At 42.3% G+C, this 24339-nt stretch overlaps 2 protein-coding genes and 1 pseudogene across 2 annotated transcripts; all 3 read right to left on the reverse strand.

Moving 5' to 3' along the window:
- Positions 1 to 5377: 5377 nt before the first annotated feature.
- Positions 5378 to 11418, reverse strand: LOC109732926 (wall-associated receptor kinase 2-like). The gene is made up of 4 exons (XM_045231879.2): positions 10769 to 11418; positions 7289 to 8194; positions 6972 to 7142; positions 5378 to 6747 (listed from the first exon to the last, which is right to left on the reverse strand). The coding sequence occupies exons 1-4, from the start codon at positions 10788 to 10790 to the stop codon at positions 5561 to 5563; spliced, it is 2286 nt and encodes a 761-aa protein (XP_045087814.1). The 5' UTR covers positions 10791 to 11418; the 3' UTR covers positions 5378 to 5560.
- A 302-nt stretch (positions 11419 to 11720) lies between these two features.
- LOC109732933 (receptor-like protein EIX2) lies at positions 11721 to 15092 on the reverse strand. Its single transcript, XM_045231878.2, has one exon. It carries the CDS (start codon positions 15090 to 15092, stop codon positions 12189 to 12191), a length of 2904 nt encoding a protein of 967 aa, XP_045087813.1. The 3' UTR covers positions 11721 to 12188.
- Positions 15093 to 16296: 1204 nt separating this feature from the next.
- LOC109732934 (wall-associated receptor kinase 2-like) lies at positions 16297 to 22665 on the reverse strand (annotated as a pseudogene).
- Between the last annotated feature and the right edge of the window lie 1674 nt (positions 22666 to 24339).

Genomic DNA, 24339 nt, shown 5'->3' on the forward strand with positions numbered 1-24339 from the left:
GTAAACTATGGTATCATCTTTAGAATTTGTACTACATCGGTCGGTTGTGTCCAGTAGCTGGGTTTAAAGGACGATGTTTGTGCACGAGATGTATCGGGTAAATGGATGGATACGAAAACAGATAGTCTTTCCCCGCCAAGAAAAAAAACAGATGTCACTTTTGTTGAATCTATAGGCAACAGTAGAACATGCACCTTTGAAGCCGTTAGGCCTCTATTTTTTATGTTATGCAAAACATATTTGACTAATGTATTTATGTGTGTAAACTTATTGTGCCCTAATGTATTTGCCCAGAAGCACTTGAGGAGTTGTTGGCCGACCTACACAATGTGGTGTCCTTCTACTCTTACTTGTTTGACGAAAAAGGTTGTTAGATCATGGGGTAGCAAGATATATATCTTGTGGCATTATCGTCTTAATGACATGCCTTCTAGGATGCACATGTTGTACGCTCATCGACAAGAAGTGTGTGCATGCACTACGAGCTTTGCACTCTTGCATTCGCTCAGGACGACATTCTATCTCCTTATAGAGACTACCACTCGGTCTGGAATAAAGTTACCTTTAACGGCTGGTGGTTCTCAGGTGTCTCCCAACTGAAGTGAGGTTGCCGTCGTACATAGACAATTGACTAAGAAATATAGTGTGGTTTCATGATGGGGGGGGGGGGGGGGGGGGGGTCCATAACATAAGGAGGGGGGCAATCCCAACTTAAATAGTTGTCCACAGAGTTAGGTATCTATTAAGTTATTTTTATTTTGACTTTTATTACTGTTGTATTATGTGCTGCAAAACATATTTCGTCAGTGTATTTATCTATTGCATCTTGGAACTTCTCAACGGACTATAATTTGATGTTATTCGAACATCCAACTTCCAAACAATGCTTTGGATTTATTTATTTATTTATTCTATGTCCACTTTGTTTAAAATAGGGGCATTCAATTTTTTTGGCAATGTTTGCATATTTCCAAATGAGTTGCTACAACTTGCTTGCTCTTTTGTTTCCAAGGAACTAAAACTTGAGCCTCTCCGCTACGCCAACTCACTAGGTTTTCAAAGAATATTTTACTTGAATGACATTCGAAATTATTAGCAATCATTTGATTGGATACAACTAAAAGAATTACATGCATACCCGTGAGACGGAATGCATTACCTAACTTGGGTCCTTTCGTGAGCACACGGATTCAGTCCTCTCACATTTCTTAGAGACGAGGATTCCCAAATCCACCTTCTTCTCCACAAAGCACACGAACACAAAATAAAATAAAATTATTTAAATGAAGCTTTAAAAGGAAGATGTTTCAACAATTTATATTATATCATAAGTTTGTTACCATAAAAGCATCTTCAATAGATGTATCATCCCGATAGTATCGCTAGGACCCAAGAGTTGTCTGTATCTATTGATGAGGTCCTTGAGGGCATGCTTAGTCGTATGTCCCTTGGTTAAGTCCGTCTTTCGACAAACCTCTAAAACATATATAATGCGTACATGCATACATGTAATGAGTATAGTTAGAGCATTTGAACATGATGGTGTCCAATTAAACCTACTTACCTTTTTTTATTGCGGCTAACTTTGAGATCAGGAATTTCGATCGCAATTCTCATCACAATGTTCTTAACCAACTTCTGCTCGTGCCAAATATGAGAGGCCAAACATGAGGTGGATTATCATAATATAGTAAGGAGAAAACAATAATGAAACTTGACATTCAGTTTTACCTTATTGCAAACATTCGGTAGTGCACCGCACAGAACCTGTGTTTTCCATAGTAGCATCCTTGATCTCTTTGGGACACTATGTGTCTTTTTGTGCAAGTAGTACATCACGTATACGTGATAATAGGGTACAAATGATGATTATAGGGTACATGACCTCCAACATAGGCAACTAAGAAATGTAGCATAAGGTTGGGGGGGGGGCAATTGCCCCTAACCTAAATTAACTGCTCCCTCCATTTACTTAGACTAGCCACAGTGGGAGTAACATAGGTGGTAACATCACACATATTTAGGCAAAATAGATGATGTGACAAGTAATTAATGAAGAAAGAGAGTCATGTGGTAACATAGCTAGTTACTAGTAGTATGAGTAACATCACACATATCAAGGCAAGATGAGTCTACAACGTAATAAATGAAGTGTTGCATGACACCAAATATATGTTACTCCCCATTGTAGAGGTAGTAATATAGACTAGTAACATATGCATGTTACTAATCCAAGTTACTCCCCACTGTGGCTAGTCGTATACAAAGCTACTATGGAAAATATACTTTACATCTATATAAGGACACCAACAGTAATCGAGACAAAAATTAATGATATGTCCTCATACTAATAACCTATTTAATACTTGCATGGACGCAGTCGTAATGACATTCCACTCAGCTTTCTATCCCTTCCTTGCATGCATGCCGCATATTAATAATCCCAATAAACGAAATGAAAAGTTGGTTTACAAAGCAAAGCATTAACTTTTACCTTGGTACCTGTAATATGAGTTTGTGGCCTTGTATATAAAAATGGAGGGAGTATTTGTAGATAAATACTCATTCTTAGGTCGGAAGGGATATGTTCCATCATTCTAAAATTTACAAAAATTAGGAGAGTGTTGAAGACAAGCAAAGTCCATAACATTAAGAAAAGAATTAGGAGAGCGTTAAGACAATTGTGCTATTTTTGGACTACGATGGTGCTTTGATGCCGATTGTGAAGAAACTTGAAAAGGCCTTCATGTCTAAGGAGGTAATTCTACTAATCTAGACCAATACTTACATGCTAGTTAACATGTCTAAATCTTCATTTTCCTCATTTTGAAAGTTCCAGATGCGTGATGTTGTTAGAGATGTTGTGTTGGTGTTCTCTACTTCGGTCATCACTAGAAGCGGTTGTGATAAGGTAATATCATACTAACGATTCTATAAATTTTTGATTTGGGGTTCTACACATGTCTAATCATTGAGTCGATATGCTTTGCTATTCATGTTCATGTGAAAGAGTTTATACAACTCGACCAGCTGCACTATGCATGGAGGGACATCCAACTAGTAAACGAGTGTTTACTTTTGCAATACCTAAATGTAGTATAATTTTTTTGCATAATGGAAGCTTTTATTACCGCAGCCATTGCTAGATACATCAAGACTATAATCACAGTTGAAGCTTGGTGAAAACTTTAAAATTTATCAAACGTGTTCAAAAGTGGTCTTCTTTGAAAGCCCTCATTGCAAGGAATACAAATATGAATCGAACATGGATGTGGAGCCTGTATTTCCTGTAAAATGTCATATTACAAAAAAACACTTTGAAGAAACTAATGACAGGAAGAAATGATCAAATGGAAGAAATACAAGCAGTTGAGGAGGAATCATATAGAGTTAAATACTTTCTGGTGATGATAGATGTTGAAATTAATTCCTCGACCAATAGATTTGACGAGCTTAAGCCATTTGGGGGGGGGAGGGGGTATTTAGTTTCTTATTCAACTCCAAATGTGAAGTCCTTGGATGATAATGATCTGAGAAGATGTCACACTAATTTCGCAAAGACTTCTTCTCATGACAACTCAGCAGACGTTGACTTATATGGTTTTGTTTCTGAATTGAAAGTGTTATAGATGACATTGCCAAATACTCCCATGTCAGATGATCATATATTTGACTTTGTTAGATTTGCCGAATGTTATCCAAATGTCTCAATTGGTTATCACATTATCTTAACTGTGCATGTGACTGTAGCATCATTTGAATTTAAAATTGAAGTTATTGAAAAATTATTTGAGGTCAATTGTGTCACAAGAAAGACTAAATGGATTGGCAATATGTTGTATTGAGAAGGATGTGTTGCAAAATATTGATCTTGACACTGTCATTAGTGATTTTGCATTCATGGAGAAGCTGGTTCTCATGATTGTTGGAGGCTTGGAGGTTAGTTAGCATGTCAATTTTTATGCTTTGTAACTTCTATGAAATTTGATTTACACCTGAAGTAAGACACTGTTATCATATAGTATAATTTAGCGGGGAAAATTATCATTGTTTACTATAGATTTGCAACAGTTTTTCTATCAATGTATGGAATCGAATTTTTCCTCCAGTGTCGATGATGGGCACACCCTGGGGCCTCCGAAACTTTAGGACCAACAGTGTCTATAGGTCTGGGAAGCCTGAGTGCAATTGCACGAGATCACTAGCCACTAGGGCACCTGTTGTATTTTCTCCAAGTCAGATGATCTATCATTATTTGTATGGATGCAAATTTGGAACCTTGAGAGTACCTTGTGCTAAGGACGGTAGCGGAGGGTACCCTAAAGATTTCAAATTTACATCCCTAATTGTGCAGCTGTGGTATATTGATGTTGTTTTTGGTCACCCGTCACCTGACGTTGTTTTTTTCAGAACATGTTGTCATTGAGAGTGTTATGCCGTGGTGGTGAGTGTTACGTTGGTGAAACTACTTTCAACTAACTATAGTAGGCCGAAAAAAGTCACTGCTATGTAGAAGTGTATGCTCTAGCCAATGCAACCAAAAAATCGATCTAATGGAACAGACTAGGTAATACATTTATATGTCGACAATCAGCTATCAACTTGTGTCTCTCGCCTCCACTCAGTAATCCAGAAGGCACCCCTTCCTCCATCCCTTTCAAATGGTCGGATTTTCTTTATCCATCTTACTCTTGAGTCTATCTTTTTACCCAACTCAACGTGTCTTTTTTATCCAAACATGGGCTCATATGCATAAATAGCATTAAAAACAAAAAAAAATTGTGCTGCAAGATGCTCATATGCGTCATGTCCGTGCAAAATTCGGTGAAGTTTGGACATTTGAGGAGCTCATGGCAAAAAAGACAATTTTCGGGTGTCTGAGAAGCTTTTGAAAACAATACTGTTTACACCCGATTTTTTTGCCAAGCTCCTGGAATGTCCAAACATCCCAAAATTTTGCACGAACATCACCACTTGATCATCTTGCACCACACAAAAAATCAGATTTTTTTAATGTTTCTGTTTTTTTTCTTTTACTGTTCAATCAGGTGTAGATGAGCCCGGACACCGACTTGAAATTTCGAACACATGGTTAACGAACTAATGACCGTATTTTAACCCCTTTGACACCTTCAATGAAGTAATAACCCCTTTCGCTCAACAGAGGACTACATATATAGGCTGGCCAACTTGAAAGAATCTGACATGTTTCCAGAGTACAAATGGTCTAATTGAATTAAGATCAAACAAAATAAATTCAGTGACGGTGTATCCATCTTACTCTCAAAATTTATACAAAATAATCAGTACAGAGCAACTGCCAAAAGGGGAGAATGAAAGGCAGCAAGCAACACAATAATAAACGAACAAGGCCAAATATCCCACATAACCAAAACCGTTCTATAAATGTTGTGACAACCAATTCCAACTTCTACATGAACGTCACAAATACAGATAGTATACTTCTAAAAAATAGATAAACATATAGTATACTCGAAGCGCCAGGCCTCAAACACTCTTCGCAATACTACTCGCATGGTGTAATAATCAATTGAAACTATCATCTGGGTGTCTCTATACCTACTTCAGATATCTGGGCCCCAGTCGAGAACATGCTCAGCGGCGGAGGAACGCGAAGCATTAAAGCTGCAGGCGAGGAGCCAATGACCAGACTCTCTGATTGGCCATGCTCGAGCACCAGTTTCTCCCTCCAGGTGCTTCGCAGAGCCTTCAGCTTGTCAGCCACCTGGGTCATGGAAGGTCTCTCTTTCCCCCTGGTGCTCAAGCACATACTCGCCAGCTCGGTAACTTCTCCCAGCAGTGTCTCCGTCCAGGCGCTTACTATGCTAGCATCCAGGATGCCAGCATCAAGGCTCCCATCCTTCATCGCGAGCAGGAAGGACGACGCGAGGTTCTTGGCTTCCATGGGGCCGTCGTGGTAGATGGCTGTTTTCCCCGTGATCAGTTCCAGCAGCACAACGCCAAAGCTGTAAACGTCGCTCTTCTCTGTTAGCTTCCGCTCCTGCAGGTACTCAGGGTCCAGGTAACCCATGGTGCCCTGCACCAATGTCATGAACTGAACCTCATCCTTGGGGAGCATCCTTGACGCCCCAAAGTCGGTCACTTTCGCCATGTAGTTCTCGTCCAAGAGAATGTTCATAGACTTAACATCTCCGTGTACTATAGGGCGGTTCATGGACAGATGCAGATACGCCAGTGCTTCAGCAGATTCTTGAGCGACCCTGATACGGGTGTCCAGCGAGGGAGGTGGACTTCCGTAGTTACGATGGATAAAATGAAAGAGAGTGCCATTCGGGATGAATTCATAGACCAGCATCGGAACTTCCACCTCTAAGCAGCACCCTAAAAGCCTGACCACATTACGGTGGTTGGTTTGTGAAAGTATAATAATCTCCTGCACAAACTCGTCAGTTTCGGCCACATTCATGATCTTTGAGCGTTTCACGGCTACTTCCTTGTTATCCTTAAGAATTCCCTTGTAGACAGTGCCGTGACCCCCCTTGCCCACTTCTCTGCTCTTGTCAAAATCGTTTGTAGCCTTCTTCAGATCTTCCTGCGTGAATATCTTCAATGTATCGACTTGTTTTGACATAATCTGATGGTACAGTATCTGACCACCATTCTGATCGAAGAATCTTTCCTTCTCTTTTGCCAGCTTCCTTTTCTGATATTCAGCCCGTAGAGCAAACATGCAAACCATGAGGAAGACGACACCGGCGGATGTGCCTGAAATCATGACGGCTACATCAGTTCAACTAGAGACATTGCCCACATTTGGCTAAAAAATAGTTCCACGTATTGTGTCATCTCACCATTGCTTTACTACATGACATCTATACAAACTGTACTCTACTCGGACTTATATGATTGGCATAAAGAAGTACAAAAAAGCTTTCTGTTTTCTGTGAACAATTGGTGTGCAAAATATTTTGATTGCTTCTAACCCATACCTAAGGCCACCTTCAGAGCTTTGTTTGGGTCAGCTCGAACGCAGGGTATGCTCTTTGGATCATCACTCCTGAATCCTGATGGGCATGAACAGGTGTAGCTCCCAGCGGTATTTCTACAATTACCTTTGCAAGGATACAAGGACTGGTTTGGAGGTTCGCACTCATTGATGTCTGTCATTTCAAGGAAGTGAGGAGAAAGTCAACATGCATATCACATTCCAAGAGCAATAGAGTTGATATAGAGGAGAAATTCCCCGCATAAAGAATGGACATAAAGAAGAAATTATAGGTTGATTTTGCGAGATGCATGTGCATACCTCGGCACCCTCCTTGTAGGTAAGGATTGCCCACATAACCTTGAGAGCAGTTGCAGCGGTACCCAGGGCCATTGGACACATTAATACATTGGCTGTTCATGGCTTGACAGGCATACTGTGACCCCATCTTGGTGGCTTCAGAACAACTTGCATTACCAACAACCCAATCAAGTACCAAAGGAAACCCCTCAGTATATTTGCTTCTGAAATTTGTAGAGCTGACATATGAACGATCAAACTTGAACGAGTCCACCTCAGCGATGAATGAGTAGCTGCATGGGCTAAAAGACTGGATGGTAGCGTTATATATAGGTGGTATTGGTGTAGATGTGGTGTTGAAGGAGCTGATGTTTCCTGGAAAGGGGGACTGGCAGCAACCCATGCCAGCGCACTCTGTGGTATCATCCACGCTACTTGCATCGGTACAAAATGAAAAGCATGAGTTGACAATGGGTAATTCAAGCTGGTTCTTGCCCTTGGTCAGTCCTACAATCATTCCAAGCATACTACACCCGATTGATATCAACTTGTTCTTGGTGTTGGAAACCTTATGAAAAGGATCAAGACTTAAGCCAACCATACTGGTGCTATTGGTGCCGTTGGTGTAGTTGCATTGCGATGCTATATTTGGGTTCTGAACACGAACCTCACCAAAGGTAAGATTGATGTCTAGTACCCTAACTCCGGTTGAGGCCAGATATGCCCTGCTCTCATGGCATGTAACATTAAAGGGTTCTTGGAAGCAGCCCTTTCCAGTGCCGAACGGGTACGGGATGCTGACGTTACCACACTTGTCTGGGCAGCCAGGCCGTGCCATGTTGATGCTCTCAGAAGACCCAGACCCATAAACAGTGGTACTATGCTGCAGGATTAGCGTGACAGCAACAAGTAGTAAGAGCTTCTGACCTGGAGGAAAAGACGGAAACATGTATCATGTACATACCAATCTATCTAGGCCATATGCATGTTACACTAGTTCTTTGTTTTAGCAAAAAGTTTTATATTAGGAAACGATGGAGACATGTATCATGTACATACCAATCTATCATTGATATCGGTCATTTTGTCACCACAAAATAGAAAATGCCAAATACGAGATATTAGTAGATGACAAACCAATGCAAACACATTTAGGAAAAATCCCCTAAAACTACCATCACATAGGGAATATATCGGTATTTAGTTAAGAGTTTGATCCCGCTACCACAAACATTTTGATCCAACAATATCCGAATCAGATGAAACAGAGATTAATACTCGTCTTATAAAATAGAACATAAATTCTGTATGTGTCGCTTAGTTATTCTTGGATTTCAAGTCTTTTGCCATCAGACAAGAATTTAGGTTCAAATCTGATTTAGATAAAAAGAAGAATTTTTTTTATAAATTATGCATCCATGTTGCGGAGTATACCAAAAAATAGTCACTACTAAGTGTACATTCCAGACCCCATGTTTCTTTCTGTTCTCATTCTATAAATTGTAGGAAAACACACTACCTCCAATCCAGAATAACATTAAGCAGCGTGTTTCAGTTTGCATATACTATTTGTCATTTCGGGTTTTTATATTCAGTTTCCGATGAAATATCTCTATTGGTTGCTTATTGGCGGTGATGTTTAAAACTCAAGTACACAATCAGTAAGGAAAAGATATATTTTGAAAACAAAAACATTAGCAACATCCTTTGTTGCTCTGTATGTAAAGCTAAAATGGCAAGTTAGGCATGTAAAATGGCAAACATTCTTGCCCACTACGACTGACATATCATTCTTACTGATCTTGGGCGTTCTTCTATCCTGTTGTCCGAGCAACACTTTTCATGTTTTCGTTCTGTTTTATATCTTCAAGCAAAGAATTTTCAATTTTGAGAAATAACCTTCTGTATAACTGAATAACACTACTCTGATTAATCCCTACTTGTCACCAAAAACAGCATATTTCTACATGCCGCTGCGTCGTGATTGATTCCTCACATGACATTACTCTGGAACCTCCATCTCAGCCCAACCATTATAAGTGCATAAAAAAAATTCCCCTGCTTCGCACGAACTAATGTAAGGTAGTAAAGTAAAAAAAAAATCACTCTTAAGCTGCGATGATTTCTACTTCTCCCACTCCTAATATCTCCAATGGCCTGGCGTTTGCAACACATCAGAGACAAGACAAATTCACCAGACCAGGTTCCCCGTACCTTACGGGGGCTTGTAGCCCTGAGCGCAGAACGGCGAGGCGGCGGAATATGGCCGCGGAGACGAAGCCAGAGTAGGCGGATAGTGCCGAATACTCGGACGCCACGTGGCGGCGACGGCGGCAACTGGAGGTACCAGACCGCCGGCCGTGGGGACTGGACAGAAGCGGAGGAGCACCCAGAGGTGCCGCACTGGCGGTGGTGCGCCATGTGGAGGAGGTCCACCGGCGTCAGACATCTCGCTGGCCACGGCCGTGCTGGGCGGCGGGGCGAGGGTTCAGGCCAGGGGAATGGGAAACGCGGGAGAGAGATGGAGGGGAGACTTGTCTGCGGGGTATATTGGTCATTTCAGGAAAGCTGACATGTATGATATGAAAGCCATTTTAGAATTTCTTAGTCTGAAGTCAAAAACCGTGGCATGGATAGAATATTTGCGATGATGGAAGCAAATTATTACTAAAATTTATCGGGATTAGGATTGCTCACCACGTATGTACACCACGTGGTATTAAAATTTAAAACTTGTCATCGGGTCAAAATGACACCACCAATAGAAATTCAACCCCTGGCATGTTATTTGCGTATACAAGATGGAGAATGTTTTTACAATACTAGCAATCCTATGAGACATACAACGATGGAGAGCTCGTATTGATGCCGAAGCTCGAAGTTGCCAACTGCGATCAAGAGGAAAGCCACCAGTAGCCGTCTTCTATCGACTTTGAGGAAATGCATTGATCTTGACCAAGCCCGATGTGTTGTGTGATTATAAAAGAGTCTATACACGTGTTTGTTTTCGGGGATGAAGTCGTGCCCTCAAGGATATGTAAAAAAAAGTGAACATTGCTACTCCGCGTGAGGGCAGGTACGTGGGGTTTTCCGACAAGCTACCATCAAGCTTTATCGTATGATAGTGTGGCGAAATAGGTGAAAGTTTCATGTAAACTTGAAAATTTTGTGCATCCTGAATTCTTGGTTGCTTAAAGCGCCTTCATATGGCAATAACAACCTTTCACCATGCAGCAACAGCTTCCCATAAATAACATCAACACGCGAAGAATATTTTACATGTTCTAAAACCATATACTAAACGGAAACTGCTACTCCGCAAAATAAACTCATGGTAGGTTTACTTATAAAAGAGCAACCAAAAAGCGAAAAAATTACATCCAACTGCAAGGGGGCAACTATCTACAGAAAGAAGCGGTTGGAGTCATGGAGTGTGTTCTTTACAAAAAGAACTGTTGAACATGAACAAGGTGGCTAGCTAGGCCAGAAGGAAATTCTTACCTGCAGGCAGTGACCAACCCATGTATGTGTGTGTGTGTGTGTGTGTGTATGTAGGGTGTAGCGCCCGGGTTTGTTTCACAACCGTGTATTATGCGACTGTCTAGTTGTTCCGAGGGTTATTTGTGCGCGTAATCACATATGAGCTACATATACACACAAGGAAAGATAAACTTGCACTCAAGTCTCCTGGATCATTGGGGTGTGAAATGGAGTACTAATCAAACTGAAGTTGCGTGGCTTGTTGTTTAATTTGGAGAGCGGGAGGAGGTGGCAGCAAGCAAGCAGTCAACTGTTGTTCGATCTCCATCTGATCTCCAATCTCAATTCTCAAACGTCTAGTTTAGTTTATCTCCTTCCCAGAACAAAGACCGCGAGCTATTCCCCGGACACGTATGTTCATATGAAAACTGCACCGGAGTCAAAGTATATATAGTTCAGCACCATCAATGCACTAATTCAAAGTCGTTGCTCATCTCGGAATGGAACATATGCATCAAACATATATAGATTATGGATTGGTTCAACCTCGCTGGATGAAGCTAGAACAAGTACCAGGTGTCTTCACCATGTGGCTAGCTAGGACAAGTGCTGAGTTTCTTCATGACACAACTAGGACAAAAACTAGAAAATGGCGCCTTTGTTTCCCAAATTATTTAGACGGATCCAGCATCTAGGATACATACATGTTCCAAAAATGAAGGTATTTGTTCAATGTAACACATAGAGATCCGAAATAGCAAAAGGGAAAAAAAACTGGTTTCTTCGTACTCCCTCCGTTCTAAATTACTTGTCGAAGGAATTAATGTATCTAGATGTATTTTAATTCTAGATACATCCAACTTTATCCATTTTTGCGACAACTAATTCCGAACGGAGGGAGTACTTGACAACACCATCTATAACATAGGCAACTTGAAAATAATCAATAAAAGCGCTACTCAACACTAAACAATTTCAAAAACTTATAGTGAAACTATTTAGACAACAACACCGTCTAAAACAGTTTAAACAACATCATGTGGTAGTATAGTATCAAGAATAAAACAATTTAGACACCACCACCATCTAAAACAATCTAGACAACTTTGAAATAATCAATACAAACAGTACAATCCACATCTTCGAAAAGGTGTGGCTTACAATCATTTTAATTGCCCTTATATTTTAAACTGTCCAAATCACAACATCATGCAGTAATATTAGTACAGTACCAAGACTAGTTCCACCACCAGCAATGCTAAGTTCAGCTGCATGATCTTCACCGGTCTTGGTTTCACCCACGACGAAGCTGCAGCACCAATCCTTCAGGCAACCGTGTTGAGCGCAATGGCATGGCTCCGCATCACACCATCACGCACACTGCATCAACGCTAGTTCCAACAACAGCAATGCTAAGTTCAGCTCATCACCGGTCTTGGTTTCACCCACGACGAAGCTGCAATGCCAATCCTTGAGCTTCAGGCAGTCGTGCCCAGCATGATGGCATTGCTCCGCACATTGCGAACCCACCACATGAACGAAACAAGAAGATAATGAACACCAGCCAGAGACCAAAGACAAATCCTGCAGCCAGCCCAAGATAGAAATACTTCGCCTCGTCTTGATGCTCCTCAATATCACCTCTAGTTACATCAGGCTCCCAGCAGTTCCTCGAAAGAGGAGTCCCACAGAGATAGTTGTTGCCGATATACGACGATGCTGGGTCGATGAGTGACTGCAGCTGGTTCCCTGAGGGTATTCTTCCTGAAAGGTTATTGTATGACAAGTTCAGCTTGCTTAACATCATGATGTCCGAGAGACCGGAAGGGATGTCGCCAGAGAGTTCATTGAAGGACAGGTCGAGAGACTCCAATGACCGTAGCGAACCGACCTTCTCCGGGATCCTGCCGGACAACTGATTATGGGAGATGTTCAGGTTATTCATTCTAACCAGGGAAGTCAATTCATCTGGAATCTCTCCGACCAAACTGTTGCAGGACAAGTCGAGGCCAACTATATAAATAATAGTGCTGGTGTAATCAAGGTCTTGGCCTTTAATTACCACTGCTAAGCTGTCATCATATTTTGGTGAATCATTCGTGTCAGGGTTTGCTGGCCTTTCATAACTCCACACTAAGGGGTTCCAAATTGTTTGGTCCTCCTGTATCATTGCTTTTAAGTTGGCCAACGAATGAGGTATAGATCCTGATATTCGGTTATCTGCAAGGTCCACATACTGTAGGTGTTCAAGCTGGGTGAGCTGACCTGGAATAGAGCCAGAGAATTTATTATGCCGCAACCGGAGGTAGGACAAATTTGGCAATTTGTTTGCTAACCATGCCGGCAACTCTCCGACAAAGTTGTTGTGCGCAAGATCAAGCAGAACCAACTCTGAGCAGCTCTTCAAAAATGAAGGGAATTCACCAGACAAGTTGTTTTCATACAGGACTAGAGCTCTAATGGATCTATTCAGTTTTTTAGTTTCTTCTGAACAGACGGGGAGGTGTCCTGCTAGGAGGTTCTTTGCTAAATCCAGTACCAATAGTGACTGCAGCTGACAAATATATGTTGGAATCGAGCCATTGATACTATTCTCAGAAAGCAACAACTCTTCAATAAACGGAGCTCCAAAGTTTCGTGGCAGTGGCCCTGATAAAGAGTTTCTGGAAATGTCCAGTTCTGCCAATTGCCTTGGCAACAGCGGCAGAGTACCAGTGAGGTTGTTGGAGTTCAGATCAAATATCACTGCTGAAGACATAAACTCAAGAGTCCTTGGCAACCTGCCACTGATTTGGTTAAAAGAGATGTTCAAGTATTGAACATTTGAAACCACACTCCAAAACCAATCCGGGAGGTTATCAACTATGCCTGCATCAGAAATGTCAAGATAAACAACACCCTTCTGCCAATTTAGCCAGAGAGGAAAATGAGGTCCCATTTTGCAGCGTGGGAAATATGCCCGGCGCAATTTAAAGGGGGGGATCCAATTTGAGCTGATCATCAGGTGTAGGGAGTTGTAAGACAAGTCCAATTCCTCCAAGTTGACTAAAGTGTCAAGATGTTCCTCTGATATAGAACCATTAAAATAGTTGCCGTCTAGATACAACTGTTTGAGTTTGCCAAGCATACCAATTTCTGAAGGCACTGATCCTTCAAGCCTATTGGAGGAGAGTTGAAGAGTGCTCAAATCAGTCCACTGATTTATCCACCTTGGAATTTCCCCGGTGACATTTGTGCAAGACATGTCTAATAACTCCATCTTACTCCATGCACAGTGAGGCAACCCCTGTAAAAATTGTGAAATGTCTTGATTGATCAGATTTGACCAGAGTGTTAGCACTCTCAAATAGCACAGGTTTCCCAGTACTTCCGGCTTTATACTAGTGAGATGATTGCCTCCAAGATGAAGTACCTCAAGCGAAGTCATATTTCCCATGGCATCTGGAAATGCTTCAGCGATTTCATTATTCGTAAGGTCAAGATGCATGATGGTGCCAACATCCCAGAACCAGTAGGTTGGATTGATGGTATGAAACCCAGTATCACTTAGATCAGGAATCTGAAGTGATGTGAGGTTAGAATGCACAGTAGGTGTCTGTGGAAAAACAAGTCCACAACGACGGAGACGAAGGACTCTTAGATTGTATAGCGTGTTAACCACTTGAACCCAATTGCCAATGGCACTAAGATTCACACTAGTCAAGTCGAGAAACCTTAGCAAAGCGAGACGCAGCAACCATGAGATATCCTCGATGTGCAACATCATGCCATAAGAATTATGATTCCAGTTGTTGTTGAGGTCAAGATATAGCAGTCTGGACAAGTTACCAAGTTGAGGAGGCACTTTACCATGAAAATCCATGGAAGAGAGGTTGAGATATCTCAAGCTTTGGAGGGAGCCCAAGAATCCGGGTATGGGCACATCCACTCCACTGAGATAGTTCCCACTCAGATCTAGATACTCCAAATGATGCAAAGCAACTAAGGAAGAACTTATGTTCCCACGCATTCCATGAGGATTTTCACTGTACCAGCTACGATAGATATCGTCCAAGAAGAGACCGTTGCGGACGTCGAGCTTGACGACATGGCCTGTCCTGTTGCTGCACCTGACACCGCTCCACTGGCAGCAATCTCGGCCATTCCAAGAGGAAAAGAGGTTCTGTGGATCGCTTCTGATGCCAGCTCTGAAAGACAGCAGTGCGTCCCTCTCCTTTGTGATGCACCCGCCGTTGTTGGTTTGTTGCCCATAGACAGGAGAGGTAGTCGTGGTGGCTAGAATGAGCACAAGGCAAAGGGCTGCAGCTGCATCCATGGAGGATACCGGAGCTGCGAAACTCGCCATTATTTTTGTTTTACTACTAAGCCAACTTTGGTGCTCTGAGGACGTATGGCAATATGAAGCTCTGGCCCTGATATAGTTAGTCTGTTATCAGAAGAAAATTGGCCGCAAGCTGACAAAGGAGTCAAAGAAGGCACCTATCAGAGAGAAAAACGTGCCACTGTAACGATGGCAACAGCAAACAGGTTGCTTGTGTTGACTTGCAGCTAGACTGTGTTGAATGAAGGCTCCACGAGGCAACGACCGAAGACTAGTGCGACAGATTACCAATAAAAAAACACTTGATTCTAGTAACAGGCCAGCACTTCTCTGCTGGAATAGCTAAATGCTAATAAGTGACAATTCTATAAAGTTATACTCCCTCCGTTCCATCATATAGTGAATATAGAATTTTTGAAAAGTCAAACCTTAATTTCGATCAAGTTTGTGGAGAAAAACATTTACATCTAGAGTGACAAACATATATCACTAGATTCATCATAAGACATAGTTTCATATTTTATATATTTGGTATTGTAGATAGAAAGAGTTCTCTCTATAAACTTGGTCAAAGTTGGCAAAGTCTGAACAGAAACTTGGTCAAAATTTGAACGGAGGGAGTACTACTTTCCGATAACTCGGCATTATTTTTGTTTTACCAAGTCAACTTTGGTACTCCCTTCGTCCGGAAATACTTGTCCTAGAAATGGATACAATGGATGTATCTATAACTAAAATAAGTCTAGATACAACCATTTCGAGGACAAGTATTTGCGGACGGAGGGAGTACTGTATAACAATATAAAGCTCTCGCCCTGATATAATCTGTTATCAGAAGAGAATTGGGCGCAAGCTGACAAACAAGTCAAAGAAGGCACCTATCAGATAGAGAAAAATGTGTCGCTGTCTGAAGTCATGACGGCAACAACCCACAGGTTACTTGTGTTGATTTGCAGCTAAACTGTGCTGAATGAAGGCCCTACGAGGCTATGACCGAAGACTTGTGTAACAGATTAGCAATCAATAAACACTTGATTCTAGTAGCAGGCCGGCACTTCACTGCTGGAATAGTTCTACTTATTTCTTTTCATGAACTGTGATGGGATAACTATATATAGACTGGAATAGTTAATTGCTAATAAGTGGCGGTTCTATATAGATATGCGCAACAGTACAGAACATGACATCAGATGAATCAAAATTTACTGAACTCCATCAATCGAATTCAGTATGAAATTCTATATGATAGTAATGAACAGAAACTGTAAGCAGGAGGAAGTGGAGCAATGTCACCTGAGATTGATCCTTGTAACAAACTGTGAAATTTTAATTTCAAACTGTGGTGGCAGCACAAATCACCTTATTACCTGTCGGAGTTAGAGTAAAGTTATTTATTGTTCGCCTGACTTGAGAGGCAAATATCTTAGTAAAGAATATGAGCACAGCAGGACCTACTTTCAATAATCTAACAGAGATAAGAGTTCACAGAAACAACAGAACAGACAGCAGGTTCACTGAAGCATTAACTGTAAGTGATCGGATACTGCTCCGTAAACTAATCTGATGACTGCAGATACATTTTACTCTCAAAATTATTACAAATCATTACAATGCAACTGCCAAAAGGCATGAATAAAAAGCAGCAAGCAACACAAAAAATGATGAAGGTCAAATATTACGTAACCAAAATAACCAAAACTAGGACATAAATGTTCTAATAACCAATTCCAACTTCTTCTACTTAATATTTGGTACCGCAAATACATGACAAATACTGGTAGTACACTGGAAGCTCCAGGCCTCTAACACGTACACACACACACACACTCTTCTTTGCAATACTACTCGCGTAGTGTAATAAATAATAACTGAAACTATCACCTGGGTGTCTCTATACCTATTCCAGACATGTGGGGCCCTGTTGAGAACGTGCTCGATGATGGAGGATCAAGAAGCACCGAAGCTGCAGGTGAGGAGCACTTGACCAGACACTCTGCTTTGCCATGGTCAAGCACCAGTTTCTCCCTCCAGGCGCTTCGCAGAGCCTTTAGCTTGTCAGCCACCTGGGTCATGGAAGGTCTCTCTTCCCCCCTGGTGCTCAAGCACATCCTCGCCAGCTCGGCGATTTCTCCCAGCAGCATCTCCATCCCGACACCAACTATGCTCACATCCAGGATGCCTTCAAGGCTACCATCCTTCATTGCGAGCAGGAAGGACGATGCAAGGCTCTTGCCTTCCTTGGGGCCATCGTGGTAGATCGCCTTCTTGCCCGTGATCAGCTCCAGCAGAACAACGCCAAAGCTGTAAACATCGCTCTTCTCCGTGAGTTGCCTCTCCTGCAGGTACTCAGGGTCCAGGTAACCCATGGTGCCCTGCACCAATGTCATGAACTGGACCTCATCCTTGGGGAGCATCCTTGACGCCCCAAAGTCGGTCACTTTCGCCATGTAGTTGTCATCCAGGAGAATGTTCATCGACTTGACATCTCCGTGTACTATGGGGCGGTTCATGGACAGATGCAGATATGATAGTGCTTCAGCGGATTCTTGAGCGACCCTGAGACGGGTGTCCAGAGAGGGAGGTGGACTCCCATAGTTCTGATGGATGAACTGAAAGAGAGTGCCTTTCGGGATGAATTCATAGACCAGTATGGGGACTTCCACCTCTAAGCAGCACCCTAGAAGCCTGACCACATTCCGGTGGTTGGTCTGTGAAAGTATAATAATCTCCTGCACAAATTCGTCAGTTTCGGCCATGTTCATGATCTTTGAGCGTTTCACGGCTACTTCCCTGTTATCCTTAAGAATGCCCTTGTAGACAGTGCCATGACCCCCCCTTGCCCACTTCTCTGCTCTCGTCAAAATCATTTGTAGCCTTCTTGAGATCCTCCTGCGTGAATATCTTCAACGTATCGACTTGTTTTGACATAATTTGATGGTACAATATCTGACCACCATTCTGATGGAAGAATCTTTCCTTCTCTTTTGCCAGCTTCTTTTTCTGATACTCGGCCCGTAGAGCGAAGATACAAACCATGAGGAAGATGATGCTAGCAGATATGCCTGAAAATAATGATGGATAATTACCATTAGTTCAACTAGTGGAATTGCCCACAATTGGGTAAAACAATTGCAACATGTTGTCCCATACACCCCATTTGCTTCGCTAGATGGCATGCATACAGATTGTATTGGACTTGTATGACCGTGTAAAAAGTGCAAAAATGCTTTCTGTTTACATTGAAGTAGAACGTGCGCAACTAGTGTGCAAAATAATTTGATTGCTAATAATCCTTTACCTAATATTATCTTCAGAGTTTTGTTTGGGTCAGCTCGAACACAGGGTATGCTCTTTGGATCATCACTTCTGAATCCTGATGGGCACAAACAGTTGTAGCTCCCCTCGGTGTTCATGCAATTACCTTTGCAAGGATACAATGACTGGTTTGGAGGTACACACTCATTGATGTCTGTCATTTCAATGAAGTGAGGAGAATGTCGTGATGAATCAACAGAATATTGCATTCCATAAACAATAAAGCTGAAATAAAGGAGAGTACAGGTTGATTCTGTGACATATATATACGTACCTTGGCACCCTCCTTGTAGGTAGGGATTGCCCTCATAGCCTTGAGAGCAGTTGCAGCGGTAACCAGGGCCATTGGACACATCAATACATTCACTATTCATGGCTTGACAGGCATACTGTGATCCCATCTTGGTGGCTTCTGAACAGCTTCCATTACCAACAACCCAATCAAGTACCAAAGGAACCCCATCTGTATGCGTACTTGCGAAACTTGTAGAGTTAACATAGGAACGATCAAACTTGAACGAGTCCTTCTCAGAAACGAATGAGTAGCTGCAGGGACTGAAAGACTGGATGGTAGTGTTGTAAAGATCAGGTACTGGTAAGGATACGGTGATGAATGCGCTGACGTTTCCTGAAACAGGGGCCTGGCAGCAACCCAAGCCAGAGCACTCTGTGACATCATCGACACTACTTGCATCAATGCAGAATGAAAAACATGTGTTGGCGGTAGGGTACTCAAGCTGCTTCTTGCTCTTGGTGCGTCCCATAACCATTGCAAGCGTAGCACAGCCAATTGATGTCATCTTGTTCTTGGTGTCAGAAACCTTATGAAAAGAATCCAGTGTTAAGGGATTCAAACCACTGCTGCTATTTTTGCCGTTCGTGTAGTTGCATTGCCAATCTATGTGTGGGTTCTGAACACGAACTTCCCCAAGGGTAAGACTGATCTCCAGTAACCTAACTTCGGTTGAGGCCAGATATGCCCCAGTTTCATTGCATGTGACGTTAAAGGGTTCTCGGAAGCAGCCTTTTCCAGTGCCGAATGGGTACGGAATGCTCATGTTGCCACACTTGTCTTGGCAGCCAGGCAGTGCCATGCTGATGCTCCCGGAGGTCCCAGACCCATAAGCAATAGTACTATGCTGTACGACAAGAAGGGTGGCCACGACAAGTAATAAGAGCTTCTGACCTGTAGGCAACAACCAAGACATGTATCATGTACATATCTATCTATATTGAATGAATGCATGTTATAGTAACTGATATGGGTCCTTTATTCCCCCACTATAAAAAATGCCTAATACAGTATACTAGTAGATAGCAAATACTGCTTTCTTTCAAAATGTGTCAACACCATTCCTTCAATCCAAACACTGTTTAGAGGAAATCCCTTAAAACTTTAATCATGTGGAATGAATCGGTAGTTAGTTAAGAGTTTGATCCAACTCCTAAAAGCATTTCGACCCAACAATCTAAGAACTGGATGAAGAAATAAATGTATTTCCAGTCTTTGAGAGTAAACATGGATTCTGAATGTCTCTCTAAGTTATTCTCAAGTCTTTTTTCACCATATAAGAATTGAAGATCAAATTTGATTTAGGTATGAAGAAACAAAACCATGTCAAATTATACATCTACGTTGGGGTAGAACAAAAGGAAGTCGCGATTCAGTATTTACTCCAGGCTCCATGATTCTTTATGTTATCATCCAAGAGATAGTTAGGAAAGTATAACCTCTAATCCAAAACAAGATTTACTAGCTTGTCTCCTCTGGGGTTCTTCTATGCAGCTCAAGCACAGACGACGGCACACAGTTTTTTAGTGATTTATTTATACTGGATGCATTTTTTTCTGTTGTCCGAGCACCACCTTTCATGCTTTTGTTCCGTTTTACTTACATCTTGAAGTAGAGAATTTTGTAAAAAAGTAACCTCCTGCATAACTGAATAACACTCCAATCCCTATTGCCACCGAACGCGGCCTTATTACTTCCATGCCACTACTTCGTGAAACTGATTCCATACATGCCAGCATCTTCATCCCAACAATTAAGTGCGCAAAAAATCATTCTTGCCACTGATTTCACATGTAAAGTAGTGAACTAAAAATCGTTCTTGCCACCAATTAAGTGCGCAAATAATCATCAAACTCTACGCTGCAGATTGCTTTTTAATCAATTTATTTATTTTGTTCCAGCAATACAGTATATGCACATAATGTATTTATCTATACTGTTGTTTCCTTGCCATCTGCTCCAGGAAAGAGTACCAGAAGATTTCGAACAGAATGAGATATACCGTTCAGAAAGTCTTCTTCGCCGGCACCACATAGACGAGACAGGCAACAGGTTACGTCGTACGGCTAGGGTTCCCCATACCTTATAGGGCCAGATAGCCCCGAGCAAAGCACGGCGCGGGGGGCGAATACGCCCGCGGTGGAGGACGGCGGGCGCGGGTGCCGGGCAGTCGAATCCCACGTGCCGGCGGTGCCGGCTCGAGGAACCAGGACCGCCGACCGCGAGAACTCGCCGCCGGCGGACGAGGACCAAAAGGTGTCGCGCCGATGGTGGTGCGGAACGGGGGACGGGCATTTCCATCTGCATCAGGCATCTCGGCGGCCATGGCGTGCCGGGAGGCGGGGATTTGCTCCGGCAGGAGGCAGGTCGGGGATTGGAATGCGGGAGAGAGATGGTGTGCGGGGTGCGGGTGAGTAATGCTATAGTTTTTTTTTTTTTGGAGAAACGAGTAATGCTAGAGTTATACCTGCCTATGGGCCCCCGGCCCGAAAATCCCGGGCCAGGCTGAGCCTGAGCGTGCCATCAGGCCGGGCTTGGGCCTGAAAATTGAGCCCGGTGGGCAGATCGGGCCGGGCTCGGGCTGGCGGACAACAATATTTTGGCCGTAGTCGGGCCGGGAACGCACTCGTGTCTGTTAAAGTCCGTCGTTTGTTGCCCGTGAGTCTAGTATTATCATACATGACTTTGGAAAGATATCATTATTGTGTGTGCTCTCAGGAGTTGTGAGGTTTCAACTCCCGTTCTCCAATGAGCGCTGTATTTTGATGGAAAAAATTTACAAGTTAAAAAAACATTCTTTTGTAATTTTTTAGAAGAAAAACATTTTTTATGTGGGAACATATAGGTAACCCTTACATCTGCAGTGATTTGTAGTCTGCACAAGGACAAGACAAAAGCCTGCTGGGAAAAAATCATGTGCTACTGGCTCTTAGGTGCTACTGTGATACGGGCATCCAGGAGCCGTTGGATCGCAGATCCGACGGCATCTAAGAAGCTATCGTATCTGCGCGTAATTTTTAGACTCTAGGATGACGTTTTTGTAAAATGTTCAAGAGCTCATTGGAACAGCACAAAGTAGGTCCATTTTGATTTACGTATTAATCATTTTTGCATATGCTAGGTACGAAGACATATATTAACAAATATTTTTTGTATACACTACATACTAAGACATATATTAAAATAAATCGTAAGCACATACTCCCTTCGTCCCATAATATAAGACGTTTTTGAAGGTATAAACTAATGTACTTTTTTGCGGGATATAAATTAATGTATATTTGATAAAAAGAAAATAAAAGTCTCCCTAGAGCCGATCCTCCAAAATTCGTTTTCGCTTGCCTCAAGTCTTTATGTTAGTATGAAAGAAAAATCGATACATAGAAAGAACATGATCTTTTATTAAAACTTGTAACCAAAAGAAAAAAATTGCGGACAAAAGAATTTAATTATTGGCTTTTGAGTATAAAGATGCGTGTGCAACCAGAACAAAAGGATTATTTCCCTTGTGGATATAACAAATCGAGGATTATAACTAACAAAAACGAAAAGGCCATGTTGATGCTTAGGTTCGAAGTTGCCCACCGGACCAACACCAGAACCACCAGGCAAGAGACGTCTTCTACCCCAAACCTGTATGCATTCTGAAAGAGTTCTGAGTAGCAACTTTCGATTGGACTGAGTATGTATATATGTTCCATTGAAACTACAAAAATATGGGTATGAGCTGCTCAAAGAGCTTCCATATGTACGGCAATGGCAGCCTTTCACTCATGACATCAAAGTTGGGAAAACAAATTTACTCTACATGTTTAACATAATGGAAAAACTGCTAGAAAGTGAGAGTAAATACTAGGGATGCGTACGCATTGCCTTACAAAAAACTATGCAAGTGTTCGTAAGCTAGGAGTGCTGGTAAGAAGTCCGTACCTGTATGCAGTGGATCCATGGGAGGCGACGGCGCGTGTGATCGATGAGCTTGGGGATGGATTTGTGTACGTATTAGCCAGCATATATATACACATAGCAGCAAAGATAAACTCGTAGAGTCAAGTCTCCTCCGATGTATATTTTTCCATGGGTGTGAACTGGAGTACTAATCAGAATGCAGGTGTGTGGCTGTTACTTGAAGCAAGTCGTCTCTAGCCTTGCTTGGATCTCTGTCTGTCTGTCTGTCCGATCTCTAGATCAGTCAGTCTATCAGCCTCTCAGACCAAACATCGCGCGCCTCATTGCTCATCATATTTTTCAGACGGAAATTAGGCGCCGCGTTAACTAATCAGCGGGTGCATGCAACGTGTGGCTGGGCGAAGAGGCTGTAGAAATCAGCTCTCTCTAACGACGATGATGCACTGCCGCGTAGAAATTTACTCCTCGCAAGAGAAGAAGACAGGTGGGCGACGGATGTACAGACGCCATCCATCCATTCAGGCACATCGACCGTTCAGATGCCCATCTTTTTAGTGCGAGAATTAGGGCATGCAGAATGGTTCCTATATTAGCATGATAAAATGCCCAGGTGGAGGAGAGAGATAGCGTAAAAAAGGCGTGCGTTCTCTTAATTACGAGATGATCTCTTAGTAGCACAATACGGTATTTCTCAGCACATATTTTTTTTTGAGGGATTCTCAGCACATATTTAAGGATATGTGGTAACTCGTTGTACACAAATTTTCATTGTGATCTTTAGATTATGTGTCGGGCTTTTGAAAATAGACGCGTACGCGTGCTTGTGTTTATTCCGCGAAAGTACGTACCAATGCATGCATACGTCACGGGCTGGAACGAAACATGTTTCGCTTTCGAAAAGTTGCATCACCAGAAAAGACCTTTCGTTTTCGAAAGATTATTCATTTATGAAAAGCTTTATCCCCGCTTTTCTCTCTTGTTTTTCTTAATCGGCTGGTGGCGAAATGTCCAAACACTAGAGCACGGTAGCAATTAGGAGGCACTGAAAAATGTCTTTAAAAGCCCAAAAAAGAAGGCATTTCTAAAAAACGTTAGAGATGATCCTGAAGGGAAAGGCCTTTAGAGGCACTTTGGGAGAATGCCTCCGATGCTCAGACTATTGACGGCGTTTTAGAGGAATGCCTCTGATATCCTTGGATGGCGTTTTGGAATACACTCCACCGACAAAAGGAACTGCGCGCTCAAATCTCATATAAATCATCCCGTCGTCCAGTCACGCGTAATAGTGTGTCAGCATCACAAGGTGCGCAGGTCAGCATCACGCGTAACAGTAGCATGCCAAACTGAATCACGCACATCACAATGTCAATTCCTCCCAGGTTAGAGAATCTTCACGACAATATATGCGGCTCCCCTTATAAAGCGGCTAAATTTCTGCTCGGGGGGCGGTATGGGACTAAATAAATTGTAACGCTCTCTGCATGCGAGGAATGGCTCACATAGAAAAAAAATACTGCACATCTCACGACTCGAACCAGCAACCTCTCGCACTAAGAGAAACTCGACAACCACCCAACCAATCGTTTCTTGCCTGTTTTGTACAACAAGCTTCAGTTTGTAATAGTGTGTCAGTTTGGTAGATATATATTCGATACAATAGGGGCTAATTTGAAAATCTGACCGAGCTTTCGAGGCGTTTTCCTCCAGAATGCCTTCAAAACTGAGTGCTAGCAATTTTCGAAACGCCCCCTATAC

Source organism: Aegilops tauschii, chromosome 7, assembly GCF_002575655.3.
Source record: "Aegilops tauschii subsp. strangulata cultivar AL8/78 chromosome 7, Aet v6.0, whole genome shotgun sequence".
In the NCBI taxonomy this organism is placed as follows: Eukaryota; Viridiplantae; Streptophyta; class Magnoliopsida; order Poales; family Poaceae; genus Aegilops; species Aegilops tauschii.